General features: G+C 39.1%; 4 protein-coding genes and 2 pseudogenes across 4 annotated transcripts; 2 read left to right on the plus strand and 4 right to left on the minus strand.

Annotated features, from left to right (window-relative positions):
* Window positions 1-505: 505 nt before the first annotated feature.
* On the minus strand, window positions 506-1,069 carry LOC141674654 (uncharacterized). Its single transcript, XM_074481363.1, has one exon. The coding sequence runs from the start codon at window positions 1,067-1,069 to the stop codon at window positions 506-508; it is 564 nt and encodes a 187-aa protein (XP_074337464.1).
* Window positions 1,070-1,752: 683 nt separating this feature from the next.
* On the minus strand, window positions 1,753-4,195 carry LOC141674655 (aspartic proteinase Asp1-like; annotated as a pseudogene).
* Window positions 4,196-6,820: 2,625 nt separating this feature from the next.
* Window positions 6,821-9,605, minus strand: LOC141674656 (aspartic proteinase Asp1-like; annotated as a pseudogene).
* Window positions 9,606-10,290: 685 nt separating this feature from the next.
* On the minus strand, window positions 10,291-12,504 carry LOC141675096 (aspartic proteinase Asp1-like). The gene is made up of 8 exons (XM_074481816.1): window positions 12,346-12,504; window positions 12,092-12,197; window positions 11,668-11,903; window positions 11,319-11,552; window positions 11,094-11,226; window positions 10,825-11,018; window positions 10,678-10,747; window positions 10,291-10,595 (listed from the first exon to the last, which is right to left on the minus strand). The coding sequence occupies exons 1-7, from the start codon at window positions 12,492-12,494 to the stop codon at window positions 10,726-10,728; spliced, it is 1,074 nt and encodes a 357-aa protein (XP_074337917.1). The 5' UTR covers window positions 12,495-12,504; the 3' UTR covers window positions 10,291-10,595; window positions 10,678-10,725.
* Window positions 12,505-18,137: 5,633 nt separating this feature from the next.
* LOC141674658 (uncharacterized) lies at window positions 18,138-18,818 on the plus strand. Its single transcript, XM_074481364.1, has one exon. It carries the CDS (start codon window positions 18,138-18,140, stop codon window positions 18,816-18,818), a length of 681 nt encoding a protein of 226 aa, XP_074337465.1.
* A 2,284-nt stretch (window positions 18,819-21,102) lies between these two features.
* LOC141674659 (uncharacterized) lies at window positions 21,103-21,888 on the plus strand. The gene has a single exon (XM_074481365.1). The coding sequence runs from the start codon at window positions 21,103-21,105 to the stop codon at window positions 21,886-21,888; it is 786 nt and encodes a 261-aa protein (XP_074337466.1).
* Window positions 21,889-24,466: the final 2,578 nt, after the last annotated feature.

Genomic DNA, 24,466 nt, shown 5'->3' on the forward strand with positions numbered 1-24,466 from the left:
TTTTGCAACTTGTTTCATGGTAACATAATTGGAAAAGAAGATGTTGGACTTATTGACAAAGGCGGCGCCAAATTTAATGACATTACTGGAAAAGAAGATGTTGGACTTATTGACAAAGGCGTCGCAGAATCTAAACTAGCTGAATCCCATCATATGGCCTCACTTGGGAGACGCAGATATTCTATCAGTCTTTACTTCTATCATTTTTGATTGCCTGATCGAAGCCTACGTACTATACATATCTCTAAGAACATGAAAAAAGTGTTAAGCTAGGTGTCAATTTTTTACTTTAGCTTGGCACAAACAGTTGCACAACAACATATAATTACACTGCAGAGTGCAGATCATACTACAATTTGCTCCGGTCATATGGTAGATCGATACAATCAACCATACATATGATACAATACGAATCACATACACATATTATCTTGGCCCCAAACATTCGTATACAAATCCATGCAAAGAATTACTTGTTAGCCAAGTAACATCAATAAAATCTCTACTACAAATCCTCCATTGTAGTATATCTTTGCGATGTTTTTGATGTACTCATCCTATCATCAGAACAACCCGATGGAGATTTGTTTTCCGCCGAGCGGCTTCTTCGATGAGGTGGCGGAAGCGCCTCCACAACATCAATGCTCCATAAAACCTTTTCATGTGTTTTAGATGTTTGAGGCATGTCATGCGTTACCGTGTTTCTCCATGGAGGAACGCCTCCATTTGGTCTTAGAAAGCTACCCTTTCGTGTCCGTAATCGCACTTGAAATCCATCCCTCACCGGTTCCCAATCTGTCATGGACATGTCGACGGATTTTGGAAAGGATTGCACAACTTTTTTTCCGATGATTCCAGGGGAAAGATTATCCGAAGCTGTTAGATATGTGCCATAGCAACTTTTAAAGCGTACATATTTTCCTCCTGTTATTATCTCAACATTCCATACTGAACTTGTTGATGAATCGTCGCGATGTTGGAATACAGTTTCCTCATTGTCATCTGCAACAAGAAATTTATCTCTAATTGTCCTGAGACGAATCGTTTTGGCTCTCTCGAAGAGGTCCATTCGATGTATCTGAACTCTAGGATCCTTATAATCTGTCAAACAAGTCTCAGAAGCATAAAAATGTCAAATGTCCTAAAGGTGTAAATGCAAAACAAAATTATAAAATTTTGTGAATCTGTTTGTATTTTAGTTTGATTGTAATTTATTGCCAGAATCAATGGAACTGAATATACAAAACACCAGAAATGTGTGTATGGAATTGTGGCAATGGTGTATGCCTATCAACTGGAATGATTTGCAGGGATAACCACCAAATTCCTATCAATAGATCACATTCATTCCTTTTTAATTGAATACTTTTCATAAATTACATTTTTTCTAATAATAGAATGAAATTTTGTTGAATTTTTACTTTAATTATATTTTTCAGTGTATTAAAGAGTATTAGTGTATCTCTAAATATGTGATCTGATTAGGCCTCTGAAGTATATAGGCAACACAGAAACTGTCAATTTATGAGCAACTAACTATGATATCTACTTATGTACTGCTTTAGCTTTGGCAAGAGTGAAAAGAGCTTTGCTGATCAAAACATTTTTGTACATGTTCTCTTTACCCACTCAAATTTTGTTACAAGAACTCTGGTCTAACAGCAGTGGGTCGCCACTGCAAAATGAGAAAACACAAGTTCTTCTGACAATGTCGTCAGCAGTCCATACTGTGGAAAAGAACAGAAGAAGGGCTCAGGAGGACTGTCGATGCCTATTGCAATCTGCAGCGGCCCATCCAATTCGTTGATGCTCATTGTCGTAGATCACCAACTTATCTTGCATGGAAATGTCTGCCAATAACAAGCTGAGCATGCATGCGAGAAATGCTAGAAGAACTATCACTTACAAAATAAGTTACTAACGTATATATCCCTTAGACCCTTACCTCCAATTACAGTAGCTCCTTCCAGTCCTACATCAGCTCCATTTAGTATGCCTAAGCACACATTTCCGCGATCCTGTAATACACATATCTCAGTAATGGTTTGTCTTTAGTTGAAAAGTAACTACATAGGTAGGCATCTCAATAATGCTTACTGAGACAATAAGATATGCTTCAGGAGACAGCCGAAACTGCACATTTTTGGCATTTGTAAATCTCAAAATCAATGGCTTAAATAAGTTCCTCACATCGTGAATGGAATTGAAAGCTTTTGTGCCTTTCCAGCAGACCGGGAGGGTTTTATCGTCATTGGCATCATTAAATTGGTTTCGGTTTGAATTCTTTTTTAACTAAAACCAAACAACTAAGGTCAGATTAATGTACCAATCTGAAATGCTTCTTTTCTTTTTTGCTTTTTTTGGGTTTTATTTTTTATATTAATTACCAGATGAAGCAAAGCTTCATAAGCTCGAGAACTGAAGTAGGTGTAAGTACTTCCACTATCGAAAATTATTGAAAGCCCCTTAACTCCAGTAGCTTGGCCATTAAATAGTAATTCAGCAGGTCCCAAGGAGTAGTGATTTCTGATTTTATCAAAAAAAAGGAATTAATGATATTGGTTGATTCTATAAGAACATATTTTACTGCAGAAAAGAGGTTCTGGTTTGAAAGTTCTTACTTGACGGACGTGCTTGACATTGGCGCCCAGGCAATTCCAGAAGACGGAAGAATAATGTCCCCCATGAGGAGATAACCTCCCCCCTGTGAACTAAAGCAAAGACCAAATACATTTTGCATCACACCAAGTTTGTGCAATTGCTCTAAAATGGTAGATTTTCCATTTCCGAGGCCAAGGACTCCATCAGTACATGGCGGATGCACCCCATCTACAACTTCTTGATTGTAACCACAGCTGCAAATGTAGTATGCAAATAGAGAATGCAACATTATTCCAGCATTATACCAGCCAAACACATCATTGGTTATTAATATTCACATAGCAACTTAAAGGGGAGCAACCAAAGCAAACACTGCAAAGTCTTGACATACATTAGAAATAAAAAGGATGAGCAATTTAGTTACCCAAAAGCTAGACGGCGAAGGACAGTGTTTCCATTAGTCAATTTCAAAAGAAATAAGTCTCTAATTAGTACACCCAAAGATGAACCATGATCAGCATATTTAACCTCAGTCACATTGTTCTTCTGGGGTTTGACAGGGTACTTTATTTGGCCAGTGAAACAACGCGCAAAAGGGATCATCACATTTCACAATGTCTTCACTGGGCTTGTAGAGAGAGTGAGGTGCCTGCAGAAGATAAGAGGCTCATGAAACTTTTTAGCCTAAACAAATTTATCTTCTATTGACGAACAATATATCGGTGCGGCCCAAATGACAGGATTAACAAATCCTGAATAAATTTAGTATTTAACGTATTCATTATCACATGAATTGGACTGAACATAATGCAAATAAATAGATATAGATGAGTAAAGCAAATTTGTAGCTAAAAAGAAAGTATTATTACCGGAAAACATTTAATGCAAGGGGCATCACATTGGAGCCAAGTAACATCACTTCCGGTATCTATATCAAGGGAGTAAGGTCTGGGCGGAGTGCCTATGTTAAGGGTTGCGTGATAGTACCTGCAGACAGCCAAAACGGGGGGGGGGGGAATTCAGCATCCTAGATTTTGCTGTGCTGACACACATTTTTAAGTGGTTTGACCTCATAGCTAGAATTAACATTTTTAAATTTTATTTTGTGACTAAAAACAGACAATCAAATCTTTAATTTAAAAAGAGAAATTTTAAAAATATTAATTTTAGTTATAGGGTCAAAACACCTAAACAAACATGTGTGTCAAAAGTAAGAACGACAAATATTAAAAACATGGGCACTATATATGCAAGTGTAGGTAAGCTTTTGTAGTGAGGGATTATGCAAGTATGTGTTTACTGTTTAGAAGATTCTATAAGACTCAAGAACATTAAAGAAAGTTAACAAGATATAATGCAAAACCGTGTTCTAACCTAATCTCTATAAACACGCACGCGAACACACTCAACGATCAAGAAGAGAAAGACTAAGAATTAAATACCCTTTAGGATAAACATTTCCTGAGAAAGGTAAGATTACAGAGGAACCCATTTGATAGGCAAGCTGATGATCATTGGAAAAAGAAAAGCATTGTTCAACTGTTGCGAAAAAAGCCACCAGGTACAACAAAGCCATTACCCTCTGCTCTTTCATTTTTCTCAACTCTCTTCTTACACTTGCCACTTCACTTGGTTGTATGTTTCTACTTCATACTGAGACACAATTTGACTTTGTCATTTAATTTCTTGACAAAGCTTAAGCATGAAGTAGCATTCTGCACTACATACAATGTTCCTTGCTAACAGTGCCATGCAATTACAATGTCGGAACTACCCTTTGTATTATTGGCCTCTAAGTTGTTTTCATATGGCATACTAGTCATTTACAGACCTGACCACAGGTTCCACCTGTGCTATTTTGTTTTCTTTACATTATCAGAAAAAAATATGAAAAAAATATTACATAGATGTGTGCGATAACTGCAGAGCAACTGCCACCAAAATACATAAATACCCTCACATAAATAGATATTTCTAGGGTAACTGGGAACATTTGGTTAGAACGATGTTAGTAATTTCATTTGATCATATAATTCAGTGCAGTAAAGAATGTGTTTGTCTATTTATGATCAAAGGTGAATTATTATTTTTTCCATATCATGAGCATATATTAGTCACTCAATCTTGATTAAGTAGCTATTTACTGTTGGTGGTGGTGTACATAGTTTTAATTATTTAAATATTGTTTTTCTTAATTTATTAGTTTTTTATGGTATTCTTTGTTATTATATGGTATTACACTAAATATTTTTTCTTTAGTGATTTGAATTAGTATATGTTTTTGTTTTGTTTGTTTAATTTGTTTCTTAAATGGTTATAAATTATTAATTTATATTTTTTACTTTAAAAACTTCAATTTTATGAAGATTTTAATTGTCATATTTTAAGTGAATGTTATAATTGATGTTTTTTTAGAATAGATTTGTTTGAAATTTTATATTCATTGATTAATTAATTCGTATATTCCTTTAATGTAATATACTGGTTTCATATTTTTGTTTTTAATATTTTGGTTTATTCTTGTTTTAGATATTTTTTATATATGTTTGATTTTTTTAAGTTTTGTATAATTTCATCGGATGTTAATTTTATAATTTGTTTTCATATGTTAGTTTGAATGATTTTTTTGTTTAATCTTTCAAATTAATGTTATTCTACTTTATGAAATAATTTTGGAGGGTTTCATATTTTTATAGTTATATTGTTGTCTTCATTTTTTGAACTTGTTTCATTTTTTATCCTATTTAAAAATAGGTGGTAAAAATTTAAGAATTTCTAATCACTTTTATTTTACTATAATGTATTATGTTAAAACAAAAATTCTACAAACAAAAAGAATTAAATAATAATAATAATAATAATAATAGAAAATCACAGTGGGCTTTTTTAAAAGCAACACTAAATTGAAAAGTAGGGTTTATATTGCTGCCGCCTACATGTACAAGTTTTTTTTTTTTTCAAAACTATTGTCCAACTGACTAAATCACCTAGAAGTTTGTCTGTAACACGTCATCATAATTCATAACCTGCATATGTCTGAAATTGTTACAGAACACACAAAAAAAATCCCTAGGAAGCCCGGTTTGTAGGAATCCATCCATTTGCATTTGCTCATCAGTAAACCACAAAAAAATTGACAAAAATTATTAAACAAAAACAGGAAATCAACTTGTATGTTTAGTTGAGTTTGTAGAAAAACCAGAACTCTTGTGTGTGTTTATTGGTGTATATGAAAACTTAAGCCAACAGACATGAGCAAAGCGCTATGATTTTATATTACTTAAAAAAATGAACTGAATTACAGGTTCATACATTCAGGGTATATCAGATATCAGATGTACCCTACCAATATAAAAAATAAGATGAGGATTGAGATGGACTTTGCATAAACGTCCCCATCCATTGTTGCCGGAAAAAATTGAAAAATCAACTTGTATTCTATTTTCAAGAGCAACAAGTACGTGTAAATGCAAAGTATAAAGTATAGAATTGGTTGTAGGTTTGGGTTGTTCCAAAAAATTAGTTTTGCAGCGGTTTATGTTATTGGATGTATCACTCTCTATATTAAACTGCCTACTAAATCATCTTTCTTGTATTCTTGGATTAGGGTTAGTTCTATATAGAATATATATCTATACATAATAGGGTCACGCTACATATTATACTGACACATGCACAACAATTGTACTACAAAATATTTCTTATCTAACCATGTCCTGTATAATGATATTTTTTAATTTTAAGTTTTAGAAGTTGGAGTGCAACACATCTACTATCATCATAATTAATTCAAAGGCTGCATATGTCTCAAATTTTTCTTTACATGAATACAAAATTCCTTGGGATACCCTCAAAAGGTGAAAAAAAACAAGGGAAGCCCATCGCAAATTGAAATCTAGGGTTTGAATTAGGAATTTCAAGTGTAGGGTTCGAATTAGGGGTTTAGTAAGTTACGTTTTTGATTTGGGGGTGAAGAATGAGAGTGACAGTGAGAAAGAGAAAAAATTGAGGAATGAAAGAAAGAGAGGAAGAGAGTGAGAAAGAGAGAAAGTCGGGAGAGGATGAGAGAGTTTAGTGTGGAGAGAATATTTAGAGATACAGAGATAAAATGTAAGGGGGAAACGTTTTAATCAAAGAGAGAAGTAGGCCGCGCAAGTTTTTGATTTTTTAAAAGGTAGTTTAGACATCAGTTTTTTTATAACTGATGTTAAAAATATTTTTAACATCGGTCCTTAATGACAGTGATGTCTATAAGATGATGTCTATTGGTCTTTTTCTTGTAGTGGATCACGGTTTTGTCTTGCATAGAAATGTCTTCCATTGCAACCAGCAGATGTATATCAGAACCTTAAAGGACCTTCAACTTAAAAAATGAAGTCACTAATATATTTCTTACCTCCAATAACAATAGCCCCTTCCAGTCCTACATCAGCTCCATTCAGGATGCCTAGGCACACATTTCCAAAGGCCTGAAAAATAAATAATAGCTTAGTTATGGTTTTGTCTTTGAGAACAGAAAAGAACATGATAAGCTGGCATCTAAATATTGCTTACTGAGACAATATGATAAACTTCAGGAGACAAGTGAAGCTGAACATTTTGGTTTTTGTAAAACTCAAAACCAATGGCTTGAATAGGTTTTTGACTTCCTCAATGGATTTGAACTCTTTTGTTCCTTTCCAGCAGACAGGGAGGGTTTTATCATCGTTGCCGGTTTCAAGTTGATTCTGAATTAATTTTTTCTCTAACTGAAACCAAACAATTACCTTACTGTTAGCCGGAAAAATTCAAAATACTGTGGCTCAGAAATGTTTCCACATTACCAGATCAAGTAGAGCTGCGTAAAGTAGAGAACTGAAGTAGGTGTAAGTACTTCCACTATCGAAATATACTGGAAGGTCCTCAACTCCTGTAGTTTGCCCATCAAATTGTAACTCAGCAGGTCCCAAGGAGTAGAGATTTCTGATTAATGCAAACAGAAGAAATTAATGATACACATTGGTCATATGAGAAATGGTGTATACTGCAGAAAAATGTGATGACTTGAAAAAAAAAAAGAAGTGGCATTATATGACTTCTTACTCTCCGGACATGCTTGACATTGGCACCCAGACAATTCCAGAAGAAGGGAGAATATTATTTTCCAAGAAAAGATAACCTCCCCCGCGTGCACTAAAGCAATGGCCAAACACATTTTGCATCAGACCAAGGTTGCGCAATTGTGCTAAAATGGTTGATTTTCCTTCACCAAGGCCAAGTACTCCATCAGTATAAGGTGCATTGGCAACTTCTTGATCATAACCACAACTGGATATATGATATGCAGTTAACAATTACGACACAATTGAACATTCTACTAAATATACACATCACTGGAAACTAATTGTCACTAAGCAACTCATTGGTAATCAACCAAAAATATTGTGAATTTTTTATATATATAAATAAGGTAAAACAACTTAGTTACCCAAAAGCCAGGTAGGGAAGGACAGTGTTTCCATTAGTCAATTTCAGAGGAAATAAATCTTTAACCAGTACACCTAAAGATGAACCATGATCGGCATATTTAACTTCATAGTAACATTGATCTTCTGGACATTCACAGGGTACTTGATTTGGCCAGTGAAACAAAGCGCAGAAAGGATCATTACATTTCACAATGTCTTCACTGGGCTTGTAGAGAGCATGAGGTGCCTGCACATATATAAGAGGTTCATCAAATTAATTACTACAAGTATACAATTCTTTTTCCATCAATCCACAATAAAATAGTATAGAAATGATGAATTTAAAAAATCCTGGCTAAATGCAAGTGTCTGATGAAGATCACAAACAGGTATTTAATGTGTTTGATTATCGCAAATTATAGAAATTAGTATCATGGAGACTGTGATTTCTCTAGCTAAGAAGGAAGTAGTATTACGGGAAAACATTTGATGCAAGGGGCATCGCATTGGAGCCAGGTGACACCACTTCCAGTATCTATATCGAGAAAATATGGTCTTGGTGGACTTCCTATGTTAAGGGTTGCATAATAATACCTGTGTATAGGAAGAAAAAAAATCAGCAACACAGTTCTGAAGTGACTTAGTCAATTATAATCTAAAGTACAGTGACATTAAGTTAGTATACAAGAGAGATGCAAATAAGGTGTTGAGGCAGAAAATTATTCAAATGATAAAATTATTGAGAAAGAAAGAGCTCATAATCGATCCAATTGAAATGCAGAAAACACAATATGTTACATAGGAAACAAAATCAAAGAGTTTGAAGCAAATAACATTAAAAGAGGATGTGATGTTGATTACTAATGACTTCTAATAACAGTTACAACTTGAGTGAGTTGAAAAGGACCGTGCAGGAGAGTAATTTCATCCTGCGATTCCAATGAACTGATTCATTGAGCAATTTGTGGATAAACTCTATTTAAGCTGATAAAAAGAACTTGGACGTCATTACTCCTTTTTCGGTACAGGGTTACATTTGACTAAACTATGATTCTTATTTTTGAACATAACAGAAAGAATATAAATCCTTTAGAGATTAGTGTAATTTACAACAAGGAGCAAGTGATCACATGGCTCTGCTCTTAAGCAATAGCTAAACATAGGCATGTCTATTCAAGCTTGCATGTCATTAGACACTCATGGACAATACTACTAATTCCCCATATCTATTGGTATCTTTATTGACAGGCACAAATTGAACACAGTAAACACAAGAACATGTCAAGAAAGTTAACCAAATTGTTTTTGAAAAGCCCCAAAAAATTCAATCCTATAAAGGCGCAATTTCTTCATTCACTCACACACGTATTGACAATGATCAAGTTCATATTCACCGAATGAATACCCTTTGGGATAAACGTTTCCTGAGACCGGTAAGATAACAGAGGAACCCGTTTGACTGTTAACATTCATCTGCTTCTGGAGCTGATCAGAAGAAGGAAAACATTGTTGAGCTCTTACAACAAGGTACAACAAAACCACTACCCTCTGCAAATGCATTTTTCTTGACCCTTGTTTACCAGCTGACCAAATTGTAGACGAAACTTGTTACTTGCTATTATACTCGGAACCTGAGGTGCTTGGCCTAGACTACAATCCCGACTGATCTTCGAATTTCTATCGAGCTCCTGCTCAAAAATCTTAGCTTAGACTGCTATATGTTTGTTGGTGTTTGTTACTGCTGATTTTCCTAAACAGACGGCAACTCTTTCTCACCCAAAAACAGTGATGTTACGGAATTTCTTGCAAGACATAAGCTTGAACCGTTATCCTGTTACACTGTAATTTGAAGATTCCAAGATTCTTGTAAAATGTGGAATGTTTGCAATGTCTAGATTGCCCTTGATATATGCGGCCACTGCCAAGTTGTGTTTGCAATAGCAAATTGCATACTTGTCATTTGACAACTTGATTAACATGTTCAACTGTGCTATTTTGTCTTCTCTAATCAAGATAGCTATGCTTATTTTGTTTTGCTAATTTTGTATGAAAAAATAAATGAGCTTTATTACTAAATCGGTACATTACATCGTGATATGTGAGCAATAAATTGCAGTGTAATTTATTGCATTAGCAAAATTTAATTTTATTCTTTTCAGTGTTGTAAAGAGTGTTAGTTGTACCTCTCTTTATATGATCTGCTTAAGATTTTAGAACTTTGTGTATGACATCTGTACTGCACTGCTGCTTAAGTTTTTGACATGATCGATTTGTAAAATTTTCTTTGTACTTTCTTTATGAAGACAAATATATCTGTGCTTCACCATTTTTGATTTTGTTACAAGAACTATGATCAGACGATGATCGATACTGTTAAAACAAGAACACACAATTCCAGGTGAGACGATGCCATCAAGTCCATGATGTGAACGAGAAACAAGACAAGGGTTCAGGAGAACTTGGGAGGTTCACTGCAATTTGCAGGGGCCCATCCAATCTGTTGTTTTTCATTATCGAAGATCATCATTTGGTCTTGCATAGAAATGTCTGTCAAGTGCAACAAACGAATTATGAGAAATGTTACTAGGAACTTTCACTTACAAAATTTTGTTACTAATGTTTCGCTTACCTCCAATTCTAACAGCGTTTGTCAGTTCAATAGGCCAGTATAGGATGCCTAAGCACACGTATCCACGATCCTGTAACACACATATCTCAAATTACGGGTTTTCTTTAGGGAAAAAGATTAAATTTATAGGTACACAATATTGCTTACTGAGACAATAAGATACGCTTCAGGAGATAACTCAATTGCACATTGCTGGAATTTGTGAAGTTGAAAACCAACAGCTTAAATAAGTTCTTGACATCGCGAATGGAATTAAATGCTTTTGTGCCTTTCCAGCAGGAAGGGAGAGTTTCATTGGCATAGACATAGTTTAGTTGGTTTTGATTGGCAGTTTTATTTACCTGAAACCAAACAACTTACTGTCAGCTTATCATACAATTCAAAGTGCTAATCTTATAGTTCTATTTCTGCATTACCATGTGAAATAGAGCTCCGAAAGCTGGATAACTGATGTGGGTGTAAGTACTTCCGCTATCAAAAATTACTAGAAGGCCCTCAAGTCCAGTAGCTTGGTCATCATACTGTAACTCAGCAGGACCTAGCGTGTAGCTGATTGATTGAAACAGAAAATCAATGTTATTAGTTGGTTACATTAGAGATAAATTCCACTGCAGAAGGAGGTATGTTTTAAGAGTTCTTACAAGTCAGACATGCTGAACATTGGCGCCCAGACTATTCCAGAAGATGGGAAAATATTGTCGCCCATAACAAGATAACCTCCTTCTTGTGCACTAAAGCAATGACTGAATTTATTTTGCATCAGACCAAGTTTGTGCAATTGGGCTAAAATGGTTGTGTTTCGATTCCTGAGGCCAAGGACCCCATCAGTATAAGGTGGATGATCTCTACCGTTAACTTCTTGATCGAAACCACAGCTGCATATGTAGTATTCAGAGAGAGAACAGAACATTATTGAACAATGAACATTCTAGCAGCCATTAATAGTACTGTATTTGTCATTAATATTACTGGATTGAGGAACTTACTTACCCTAAAGCTAGACGGGGAATGACAGTGTTGCCATTAGTCAATTTTAAATGAAATAAGTCTCTAACGATTACATTCTGAGAAACACTAAAATGAGTAATCACTTCAGTGACACACTGCTCTTTTGGGCTGCCACAGGCTACTTTGATGGACTCATCACCGCTCCCGCGAAACAATGCGCAGAAGGGATCAACACATTTCACAATGTCTTTGCTGGGCTTGTAGAGAGGATGTGGTGCCTGCACAAGACATGAGGTTGTATGTGAAATAACTGGATTAACAAATCCTGGCTAAATCTTAGTGTCCTGAATTAAGATAACAGGGTGGTATTGTCAAACTGATTTGCCTGAACACAAGGGCCAAACAATTGGATAAACATAATTAACTTGCATTGTGATTTTTGTATCTAAAAAGAAAAGATTATTACAGGAAGACATTTGGTGCAAGGTGCATCACATTGGATCCATGAAATTATAATGTTGAGGAAGTATGGTCTAGGTGGATTGCCTACGTGAACAGTTGCATAATAGTACCTGCATATAGGAAAACACAAAATCAACATCCTAGCTTTTCGAAATAATCGAAACTCAAATGCAGTAGAATAAATTCAGAAAACAACAGAACAGAAACTATGATGTTTGAGGAAGAAGAGAAAGAGTCAGTAAATGATGAAATATATACCCTTTGCGATAAACGTTTCCTGAGAGATTTAAGATCACGGAGGAACCCTTTTGAAAGGTAAAATTGTCATGCTTAAGGAGCTGATCACTGGAAAAAGAGTAACATTGTTCAAGTGTTGCAGATAAAGCCACAAAGTACAATAAAACCATTAGCCTCTCCTCATCCATTTTTCTTAACCACTTAGTTACCACTTAACTTTGTTGTCACATATATAGGCCAGGCCAGGGCTGACTCAAGCTCTGGAGCTTTAATGTCCTTCTAAATTTTCTTAACCAACAAAAAATTGAAAAATCTATATTCTCACGCAGACAAAATATCAGAGGCTTGTACACACAATCATAACTGCCAACAAACTAAGAACTATTTATAGTCAGTTTCATATTTGTGGAAAAAATGTAACATTTATTCTTGGGACACTGACTGAGGCGGCCTCATGCATTAGTAAAAATTAATTTCAGCTTTATATAATTGGCAAGTCAAGTTAGTTTAAGATTTTAATTGGTGGTCATTTTCAGTGTCGATCATAATACAATGCTTGTTTCTTGTACCAAGGGAACGCGTCCTATTAAAGACTAAATTCCAAATGTGTGTAAATATTATAGATAAGATATTTTGTGATGATCTTTGATTTAAATGAGGATCAAATTTTCCACCGCAATACAGAATCAAATAAGAACAATCGAAATTTCAAGGGAATGGTTTTATGCTAATTGAACAACAAATGTTCTACTCTTGGAGCGTCCACTAAAAATTGAACCTATGACATTGAGAGGTGGTAAGCCCCTAAATTACCGGACAATTCCATTCCAATAGGATCCCTTTAATTGTATGCAAACGTTTTATTAACAAACACATACAAGATTGTAGAGGAAGAGAAAGATGAATATAGGATTACTGATCAGAGAAACTGTTTCCTTTTAACTTAACACTGTCATCAAATTCAACATGCAACTGCAACAGATCATTATCAAGTACTTTGCAGATCGATATTTATAATTTTCTTTATAAGGAGTATATATTATGTATTTTATGCTTTAGTTTTTGTTATAAGAACTCTGATCAGACAATTATCGTCACTGTCAAAACAAGAACACACAATTTCAGGTGACATGCCGTCAACAGTCCATAATGTGAAAGAAAAACAAGCAGTGAATGTTAATGAGAAATGCTACAAGGAACTTTAACTTACAAAATTTAGTTACTAGTGTCTCCTTCACCTCCAGTTGTAAAAGAGTCTTCCAATCCTACTTCAGCACCATTCAGGATGTCTAGGCACAGATTTCTCCGTTATTCTTTGTCATTAAGGTTAAAAAAAACAACATAGGCAGGCATCGTAATATTGCTAACCGTGACAATGAGATATGCTTCAGGAGACAACGGGAGCTGAACATTTTTGGATTGTGTGAAAGTGACAACGATTGCTTAAATAAGTTCTTGACATCTTGAATGGATATAAACGCTTTTGGTCCTTTCCAGCAGACAGGAAGGGTTTTATTGTCATTAGCATCTTTGATTTGATTTTTGTTTGCTATATTCTTCAACTGAAACCAAACATGAAACAACTTAACCATCTGACATGATATTCCCAGTAGGAATTCTACATTACCGCAGAAAGCAGAGCTTCATAATCTCGAGAACTGAAGTAGGTATAAGTAGTTCCGCTATCAAATATTACTGGAAGGCCCTCAACTCCTATAGGTTGCCCATCCATTCGTAACTCAACAGGGCCCAAGGAGTAGTGATTTCTGATCAACTGAAACAGAAAGTCAGTTATATTGATTAGTTATATTAAAAACAGATTCTACCGCAAAAAAGCAGTAAAGTTTAGAGAGTTCCAACTCGTCAGACTTGCTTGAAAATGGCGCCCAGACAATTTGAGAAGAAGGAAGAATATTATTACCCATGAAAAGATAACCTCCTTATGCACTAAAGCAATGACCGAACATGTTTTGCGCCATATCAAGCCACCCCAATTGCGCTAAAATGGTTGCTTTTCCATTCCCGAGGCCAAGGATTCCATCAGTATTACTAGTTGAATGTGAAAATTCTTGATCGTAACCACAGCTGCATTTATAGTATGCACAGAGAGAATAGAATATAACTGAACATTCTACGAGCCATTTAAATATGTAAATTATAAATTTCATGTGCATACAAAGCAGAGCAACTTAATTACCAAAAACCAGACAGGGGTTCACAGTTGTGCCATTAGTCAATTTTAAAGAATAAAAATCTCTAACAAGTACACCCACAGAAGAAGCACCTCATAGTCGCATTGGTCTTGGACTCTTGTGGGCTTTCACAGGGTACTTCTTCTGGCCAGTCAAACAACTCGCACAGGGGATCAGGATTTACGATTTAAGTTAACTTGGCTGTCATATATATATAGGCCAGGCCTGGGCTGACTCAGCTCCAGAGCTCTCGACGTCCTTAGGATATTCATAAAATTATTATTTTTAACGAAATTTTTTAAAATTATAAACAAGCTCTGGACAAATTCATATTTTAATGAACATTCATTCTCATATATCTTTATCTACTAAAAATTTAAACATTTTTTAGTCAGTTTAATATATTGACAAAAAGACATTGACAGACTCATGCATTCATCAAAAAAAAAGACAGACTCATGCATCTCAGCATCTGTATAATGCAGTCAGTTGAGCTTAGAATTGACAAACAGTTAGTTTTAAATTTTAATTAGTGATAGTTTGTCAATTATAACAGCCACTTAAATTAGAGAACGCTAACAGAATGCTTCTTTGAGTTCTTTCTCTCTTTTTAAAGTAAACTGAATGCATTCTATTAAAGACCAAACTCCAAATGCATCTAAAATTTACTCCCAGTATTTAGGTAAACATAGATAATTTGCTATTGTCTTTGATTCAAATGAGAACTAAACTTTTTAGCGAGAACACCAGAATCGCATAAAAATTACTGAAAATCCAATAGAATCGGACTTTTATGTTTGTTAAGCCACTCATCTTTTCTATATTTGACATAATTTAAGTTTTCGACCTTCTGTAAAGAGTAGTGGCCAATATCATTCTAGTATAGGATCCCTTTATTTCTTCATATTATGCAATGTATAATTATTGTTATGCCCAAAAATTTGGTATAAACAATGTTTAGATTAAGATTGATAAAAAAAGTTAAAATTGAGGAAAAAATGCCTAAAATTACGGAACAGATAAGATAATTTGCCTTGCGGAAGGAAAGTAGGCACGTCGCGCGCCCTGTGCTTTGATGGTTGATGGAGTTGTTGTTGCTTGACCCCATACATAAAGGGGCGCGCCCTCAGCATAGGGGGAAGGCGCGCCCAGTTACTAAGAAAAGGTAGAGAATTTCCTATTCGAATCTCCTCATATGATAAGCTTTAGGGCGCGCCCTAAAGGAACAAAAGACCTTGTGAGGACTTCAACATGATTACTTGGACGGGCTCTTTGGAAGATTCAAGGAAGATGGAGATTATTATTACTAACCTATTTGATGCAGGTATTCTATTGAAGAACTCCTTCCTGTAGCACATCTACAGGAAAGGCGGTGTCCGTGGTCAGAGACCTCCAGGGGTATGTCTGGACTGAAGGCCTCCTCATGTAGTCAATGGGTGTTCTCATTAGGGATGTGGGGTGAAATCTGGTGTGTGCTTTGGGAGCTCTGTTTCTATAGTCAACGGGTGTCCTCGTTGGGAGACTTCGGAGTATCCTGCACTTTGCACCCAAAAGCATGGGATCACTTGTCCTGCAATCTGGTAGGGGCTCCTTATCGGGGGACAAGGATGCGTCCAAGATTTGGGGTGAACCACGGCTATACCTGCGTCCGCGGACTAGAGAAACAGCTGGTAGCGGAGGGTTATCCTTGGTCAGGGAGATGCCTCATCCGTGAAGTCTCGAAGCCGCGGACGAGCCTTGGGCCTTTGTGGTTGGGCCTCATCGGCGGACATTCCTAAAGCTAGTAGAAGACGATTTCCAGTGGGTTTCCTATTGGGCCTCGGGATAAGAAATCTAAGCCCATTAGGTTTCTTGTTCTCCAAGAACTATGTGGGCTTGATTCCCTATAAATAGGGATACGTAGGCAAATTGTAAGGGGTCAGAAGCGAGAGCGCAAAGGAGCCACCACTAACCCTAAGAAATCTCAGCCCCCAATAATCACCACCACCAAACATTGTTCATCTTTTCCGACGAATACTGTTCATCGGATCCACCGATTACTGTTCACGTTTCCGACGAAGAACCGCCATCACAGATCTTGTTTCCGGCTACGAACCTCAAGTTTTGTTGCTCCCAAATTCCTCCGTCAACAAATTGGCGCTAGAAGGGGGGGCTAATCAAGATCTGCATCTGGGAGGAAGGATGTCTCAATATCGTGATGGAAGTTTTTATGATGGAAGTTCTGAGGAAGATTCTGATCACGGCTATGAACATGAACCCTACATTCCGCCAATGACTGATCGTCCTACGCCGGACGTTGGGGGACAGCCGCATGTGCTCATCAGCAACGTCGACTTGTTGGAACAACTGTATCGCATAGGCGATGCTTTGAATGGTTTCGATTCAAGGTTGAGCACCGTGGAGCGACGCAAGACCAGGAGGGGTCTTCGCCGCAGCCGTGCAACTCATGCACCTGGAAAAGCACCCATGACTGATAGGGATGCCTCAGCTGGCCACGGCCGCACCGGAGGAGGGCGAGTGCCGATAACCCCGCGGCGCCTGGACTATTCCAATGACACGTCCCCAATCATCGAGCTAGTGGAAGAAGATGTTGATATTCGGGAAATTCTGCGGGCGGATAATCAGGGAGCCACACATCTACATCGGTCTGGGCGTAGTCTCGAGGAACGCCGACAGGCGGAGTCGATGTCAGAGAATCAGCAACGGGGCTTCGCAGCTTTGAAAGATCGCTTGGGGATCCGCTTGGGCGACGATGATTTAAGAATGTTGTTGCTTGAATGGCAGAAAGAAGCTGATCGTGGAGATGTGACGCCCCATGATACAACGCGTGTGCTCCTGAATTCCCAGGAAAATCGGGAGCGGCACCGCGATCATGAGAGAGCTCCTCCCCGCAAATCGTTGGATAGATATGGTCGTGGGTATGCAAATGATCGTTGGAGAAGGCCTCGATGAAGGGAAAGAGGTGGAGGCCGAGGTAGATACTTAGAGGGATACCGTCGTGACAATTACCGCGGTCACCTTGATTCCCGCTGGAATAACCGAGCAGACAGCTATGACTATGCGGAACATGATGATCACAGAGATGTGGAAAACTATGATCGCGGTACGACTCGAGGCCGCGGCCAGGGTCAAGAAGAAAATCAAGGAAGAAATCAAGGTCGGAACCCCGAAGTAATTGTGATACCCGAAGACGCCCAGAACACGAACCAGAAGCAAGCCCCTCCAGGGGGGAATCAAGTGGAGGTACCTCCATTATAACCCCAAGGTCCGCAGCCTCAAATGCCGACCATTCCAGGTGTGGAAACTTTCAATATGGGAGATCTAAAAAGGCTACTTAACCACCTGGAAGGCAGAGTGACGGCCACATCTGAAATCCCTTCCCCATTCTCGGTGGCGGTAAGAGAGGCACAGTTGCCGGCCGGGTATCGCAACACTACTAGCGATCTCCGTTTCCACGGAAACTCAGATCCGGTGGAGTTCCTGGGTCGTTTTAATATAGAGATGGATGTGTACCAAGTCCCGGACTTGGCCCGATGCCGTCTCTTGGCGGCAACCTTTAGAGAAAGTGCCCAGCAGTGGTTTCAAAAGCTCAGGCCAGGAGTGATCACTTCCTGAGATCAGATGAAAACTGGGTTCTTAACCAAGTTCCAAGCCGCGGTAAGATACGCGCCCCCTGTCACAACTCTTGCCAATGTTAGGCAAAGGGAAAATGAAAGCTTGACATCGTACTTCAAAAGGTTCAACGCTGAATCTACCAGCGTGAGGGGAGCATCAGACGAAGCCCTGAAGAGCTTTTTGATCGCAGGATTAAGGGTTGGCTCGAATTTTTGGAAGCACTTACAAGGGAAAGACCCAGCTACTCTAGCAGATGTCTTTGCTTTGGCAGAATTGTTTAAAGCTATAGAACAATCTCTGGCAGAGGTGCAACCGACTTCACAGGAAAGTCAGAGAAACAAAGCAAGGAAGAGAGATAGGTCTCCAAGCCCAAGGTACAGAAGGAGCAGTCGAAGCCCAGACCGGGTGAATACCACGAGCACGAGGGGGGGATGGAGTCCTCCCTCAAACTATGACTACAGAACAAGTCGGTACACGCCTTTGGTCGCATCTATCGAGCATATCTTCGAAGTAAACAAAAATAGAGGGCTATTTAAAAAACCTGAAGCTTTATCATCATGGCAAAGCAAAGACAAGAAAAAGTATTGTGAATACCATGAATCATCTGGACATAACACGCATGAGTGTCGACATTTAAAAGATAAAATCGAAGCGCAATTAAGGAAGGATACCTTGGTGAATGGGTAGTCAAGGAAGTAAGGAAGCACAAGGATGACAGAGCAAAGAAAGAAGAAAGGCGAGCCCCGCGCGGGTCAAACAATGATACTCTGGAGGAAAATAAATTCGTCAGGGATGGCAGCATCCGAACAATCTACGGGGGAGATCCCGGGATGGAATGTAGTAACCGAGCCTTGGCAAGATATGCTAGGGAAGCTCGATTCAGGCCTCTCACGGACGTTCATAGGGTGGAAACTCGACCGCCCAAAGTGTTTAAGGGCGAGTCTATGGATATTACCTTCAGAGAAGCAGCTGCCCGATGGGTACAGCATCCCCACAATGCTGCACTGGTTATTTCCATCCAGATCGGAACCAAAAATGTCCATAGGGCCTTTGTGGATACTGGAAGCTCGGCAAATATCCTCTACTACAGCACCTTTAAGAAGATGGGGCTATCTGATTGGGATATGTCGGGGGAAGATTCGTGGGTCTATGGCTTTTCTGGTGCAGGAGTTAGAGTCATGGGATCGATTCGGCTGCCATGTACTTTGGGGGAAAGCCCGTTGACGGTAACAAAGATGCTCGAGTTTAAGGTCCTGAATCAGGAATCGTCCCACGTCGTGTTGCTGGGATGACCTTTTCTGCGGGATATGAGGGTTATTACTTCAATCCACCACCTAACCATCAAATTTCCAACGCCAAATGGGGTGAGGAGTATAAAGGGTTCTCAATATGACTCTCAGGAGTGCTACAGGAAAGCTATGAGAGGCTTTAGAAAAGACTCTCACGCCGAAGATACATTAGACGACGATCAAGAAAAGAGCATTGAGCAACCGATCGAGGAAATCCGAGTCCATTATTATGTCGAGCAAGAAGATGAACGTCCCTCCGGGCTGCCCCCAACAACGTTGTTCTTGGAAGACACAATCAGAATTGAGATGTTGGAAGAAGAGGAGGCATCGAACACCATAGTCCAAGCAGATTTCAATGGGGAACGGTTAGAAGGAAGATTCGACGTCTTGCAAAGCCTCGAACAGGATGAGGGGGAGGTAGATGCCCTTCTTCCTGAAGGAGCGCCCTTACCCGCAAAACATATCAAGGAAGTTGATGCCCCTGCTATGCAGGGCGCGCCTTCTAAAGAAGTCGACGCTCCTCCTAAAGGGGATGCGCCTTCTCTACAGGAAAATGAAATCCATGATTCGCCCGACCTAGATCCCCGGATACCGATGCCAACGGAGAAGATGGGGCCAACAGAAGATACAATTGAAATCCCTGTCGATGAAAAAGATCCAAGTAAAGTTTTGAGAATAGGATCTCAGTTGGCACCAAGGTTGAAGGAGGATCTTTCAATATTTCTCTTGGCGAACCTTGATGTATTTGCATGGAGCCATTCTGATATGGTAGGAATTGATCCAGAGATAATGTGCCACCATTTCAATATCGATTCAAGCATAAAGGGGTTCGACAAAAATGCAGGGCCGTAAGCGGAGAGAGAGCTATAGCCCTAGCAGAGGAAGTAGAGAGACTCCTGGACATCGGACTAATTCGAGAATCCTTCTACCCAGAGTGGCTAGCAAACCCGGTGTTGGTAAAAAAGCCCAACGGTAAATGGAGAACATGTGTGGATTTCACCGATAAGGCGTGTCCGAAAGATAGTTTTCCCTTACCAAGAATCGATCAGTTGGTCGACGTCACGGCAGGACATGCCTTGCTCAGCTTCATGGACGCATACTCCGGGTATAATCAAATTCTTATGTATGAGCCCGACCAGGAACACACCTCTTTTATTACTGATAGAGGACTCTATTGCTATATCGGAATGCCATTTGGTATGTTCAACGCCGGTGCCACTTATCAAAGATTGGTAAACAAAATGTTCAAGAAGCAGATTGGGAAGACGATGGAAGTATATGTGGATGATATGCTCGTAAAGTCTAAAAGGGCGGAAGACCACATCGCCGACTTAGCTTAGATGTTCCATATTCTGAGAAAATATAAGATGAAGCTAAACCCGCAGAAGTGTGTGTTCGGTGTGGAATTAGGAAAATTCTTGGGGTTCATGGTCAAACACCGGGGGATTGAGGCTAACCCGGCAAAAATCAAAGCTCTGCTAGACATGAAATCTCCCACCAGCGTCAAACAAGTACAGAGCCTGACATGAAGGATTGCGGCCCTAAATCGATTTATCTTAAAGTCATCAGATAGGTGCAAAGAATTCTTCAAGGCAATCAAAGGAAGGGGGAAGGATTTTATATGGACCCCTGAGTGTGAAGAGGCTTTTCTGAAAATCAAAGAGCAGTTGGGAAATCCTCCGATGTTGGCCAAGCCAGAAGACGGAGAAACATTGATTCTTTACTTGGCAGTATCTAAATACTCTGTCAGCGCGGTGTTGGTAAAGGAAGAAACAATCCACCAGTGGCCCGTATACTATGTGAGAAAGTGGTTGTTGGATGCGGAAACCAGGTATACCAACATGGAAAAACTGGTGTACGCTCTTATTCTTGCGGAACGAAAGTTAAGACCATACTTTCAGGCTCACCGAATAGAATTTCGCACCGCTTATCCGCTTCGGCATATTCTACATAAACCCGAATCATCGGGGAGAATGTTAAAATGGGCAGTGGAGCTAGGACAATTCGATGTGGAGTATTGTCCTCGCACGGAAATCAAGGGACAAGCGCTGGTTGATTTCATACTTGAGTTCAATGCAGAAGTTGATGACAAGGCCATAGTGTTGGCGGAACCGACCTCGCAAGGAAGTTCTCATGATGAAAAGAGGCAGGAACTCCCACACCCTTGGTGGATATTACATGTTGATGGGGCCGTGAACAACAATGGATCAGGTGTCGAGATTGTCTTGGTCACTCCGGAGGGGCATCGCTTGATGAGTGCTATCCATTTCAAGTTTTATGCTACTAACAATGATGCTGAGTATGAAGCTTTGATCAACAGTCTAAAATTAGCTCTGGAGGTGGGGGCCGTGAATCTGATAGTTCGGAGTGATTCCGAATTAGTTGTGAACCAGGTCAACGGAGGTTTCCAGGCCTGGGGACCGCGGACGGAGTTATATATGAGATGTGTGCAACGAAAAAAAATTTAAGTGCCAGGCTAGAAAGCGTTCTGCGAGAAAAAAATAGTAATGCGGATGCTTTGGCCAAGATGGGGTCACAGATGGACAGCATCCAACTTGGACAAATCTCTTTGGGAATCCAGGAAATCCCAAGTATTCCGGAGGTAGAGGTGTTTCAGACGCAAGAAGTCCTGCGAGAAAGCTGGATGACCCTCATTCATAACTATATTCAGACAGGAGCTGTACCAGAAGACAAACTACAGGCTCGACGCCTTCGATACCAGGCTGCAAAGTATGTTGAATATGACGGGATATTATATAAGAGAGGATTTAACCAGCCACTGTTACGTTGTGTGGATATAGAAGAAGGAAGTTATATTCTCAGAGAGGTGCACGAAGGGATTTGTGGCAATCACTCGGGGGGTGGTTCGTTGGCATTAAAAGTACTCAGACAAGGATACTACTGGCCAACTATGAGAGAAGATGCCTTCAATTTTGTCCGGGCTTGTGATCGTTGCCAGCGATTCGCCAACTATTCCAACGCCCCGGCATCTACCATTACCTCATTAGCAAGTCCTTGGCCTTTTGCCATGTGGGGAATTGATCTCATTGGAGAGTTGCCCAAAGCAAAGGGGGGGTGAAATACGTCGTGGTAGTTGTGGACTACTTTACCAAATGGGCAGAGGCTATGCCACTAACCACGATCACGGCAAAGAAGATAAGGGATTTTGTTTTCAATTCCATAATATGCAGGTTCGGTATCCCCTACAAACTCATCTCGGACAATGGGAAGCAGTTTGATAGTAAAGAGTTAAGAAAGCTTTGTGAGGACTTGAAAATCAAAAAGGACTTTGCCGCAGTTTATCATCAGCAAAATAATGGTCAGACGGAGGCTATAAACAAAATCATAAAACATACCTTGAAGGCAAAGTTGGAAGAGAAAAAAGGAGATTGGCCAGAGGAGATGCCCATGGTCCTCTGGTCTTACAATACGACTCCAAGATCGACTATAGGAGAAACCCCATTTCTGCTAACTTATGGGTATGAGGCCATGGTTCCCGTAGAGGTAGGAGGCGGATCCCTCCGAAGAGATGTGTTTGTTGAGAAAGATGCAGAAGTTAACCGGAGGCTTCACTTAGATTTGTTAGACGAAGCCCGAACGAACTTTCAATTAAAGCTTGCTGCATATCAGTAGAGAATCGCAAGGTATTTTAATAAAAAGTTAAAATCCGTGTCATTCAAGGTTGGAGATCTTGTGTTGCGAAAGGTGATGCCTAACACTAAGATAGCTCAGCACGGGGTGCTTGGAGCTAATTGGGAAGGACCATACAAGGTTAAAGCTATACTCTGGAAGGGGACCTATCGCTTGGAAGATCTGGATGGTAAACTTATTCCTCGAGCGTGGAATGCGGAACATTTACAGAAGTATCATCGGTAGGGTGTGGCTGTGTCCCCCTTATTTTCATGTTTAATTCCTATGTAATAGACTAGTAGCAAATAAATTCCTCCTAGCCTAGGGGGGTAGTACATGTGACTGGGAACCTTGGAACTAGCAGAAGGAAGAAAATTTTCAAATAATTTCCCCATAGAGCATAGTAGCCATGGGACTGTTGTAATTTATGCACTAGAGCGCATTATCAATAAAAGGGAAAGGTTACTTCAAATTGCTTTATCTGCTTGACATGAAAATTTGCATTTGAAAAACACCAGAGGCGCGCCCTATGTTGAGGCGCGCCTTATCTAATAAATGTTGCTTCATAATCAAGATAACATAGTATGCATGGATGAAAGGAATAAATGTATATGGATAGACAAATAAGCTAAGGTAAAAGTCCTCCAGATTAAGGCGCGCCCTTGGACTAGCACTTAAGTAAATTATCGCAAGGGAATCATTGATAAGAAAAAGTAATTATTTTCAAAAGAAATAAGGCGCACCCTCATTGCTAAAATGCTACGAGAAGGGAGTCTATAGATCTTAATGATATGGGGACAACTTTGAGATCACATAAAAGGAAAACACCCACGAATATGCTAATAAATATTCCCTAAATATCAAAGGGCGCGCCTTGTAGTAAAATAAGTCATAATGAACTGAATAAAAAATTTATGGAAACGTGATATAAAGGCGCGCCGTCAGGGAAGTATAAGTCTTATGCTTTTGGAAACATAAAATGGCCAGGGAAAAGTTGAAGTGCCTTAACAAATTTTGTGCATACTGAAAAAGATAAAATCATATTAAGCCATACGAAATGTCATGATGCGAAGGTAAAAGAGTAGCAAAAAATAATTCATACAATTTTGCACAGCATCAAAAGAGGGCTTTTGCACAGCATCAAAAGGGGGCTGGCTCCTCAAAAGTATTTGAAACTTTAGTATGGATGCAGAATTAAAAATAAATCAGGGTGCGCCCTGAGACTGGTCTGTTGGAGGAATGGTTTGAAGAGGAACATTAGGATCAACTTCAGGCGCATCCTTAGAGGGTTCCTCTCTTGGCGCGCCCTCTTCTTCTTCCTCTAATCCAAGCTCTACCCTCCTCGCCTTGATTTCATCAGCATGCTCCTTCTTGAATTCCACAATCTCAGCAACCATTTCCTCCCCAAACTTCTCA

Source organism: Apium graveolens, chromosome 7 (genome assembly GCF_009905375.1).
Source record: "Apium graveolens cultivar Ventura chromosome 7, ASM990537v1, whole genome shotgun sequence".
Taxonomy (NCBI): domain Eukaryota; kingdom Viridiplantae; phylum Streptophyta; class Magnoliopsida; order Apiales; family Apiaceae; genus Apium; species Apium graveolens.

Coding starts and splice junctions, on each gene's coding strand:
- LOC141674654 (XM_074481363.1), bottom strand. CDS start 1,069: ATGGACCTCTTCGAGAGAGCCAAAACGATTCGTCTCAGGACAATTAGA.
- LOC141675096 (XM_074481816.1), bottom strand. CDS start 12,494: ATGGTTTTATTGTACTTTGTGGCTTTATCTGCAACACTTGAACAATGT. Junction 11,904..12,091: donor CTTGCACCAAATGTCTTCCT/GTAATAATCTTT, acceptor TGTCTTGTGCAG/GCACCACATCCTCTCTACAA. Junction 11,227..11,318: donor ATGTTCAGCATGTCTGACTT/GTAAGAACTCTT, acceptor TCAATCAATCAG/CTACACGCTAGGTCCTGCTG.
- LOC141674658 (XM_074481364.1), top strand. CDS start 18,138: ATGAAAACTGGGTTCTTAACCAAGTTCCAAGCCGCGGTAAGATACGCG.
- LOC141674659 (XM_074481365.1), top strand. CDS start 21,103: ATGTTGGCCAAGCCAGAAGACGGAGAAACATTGATTCTTTACTTGGCA.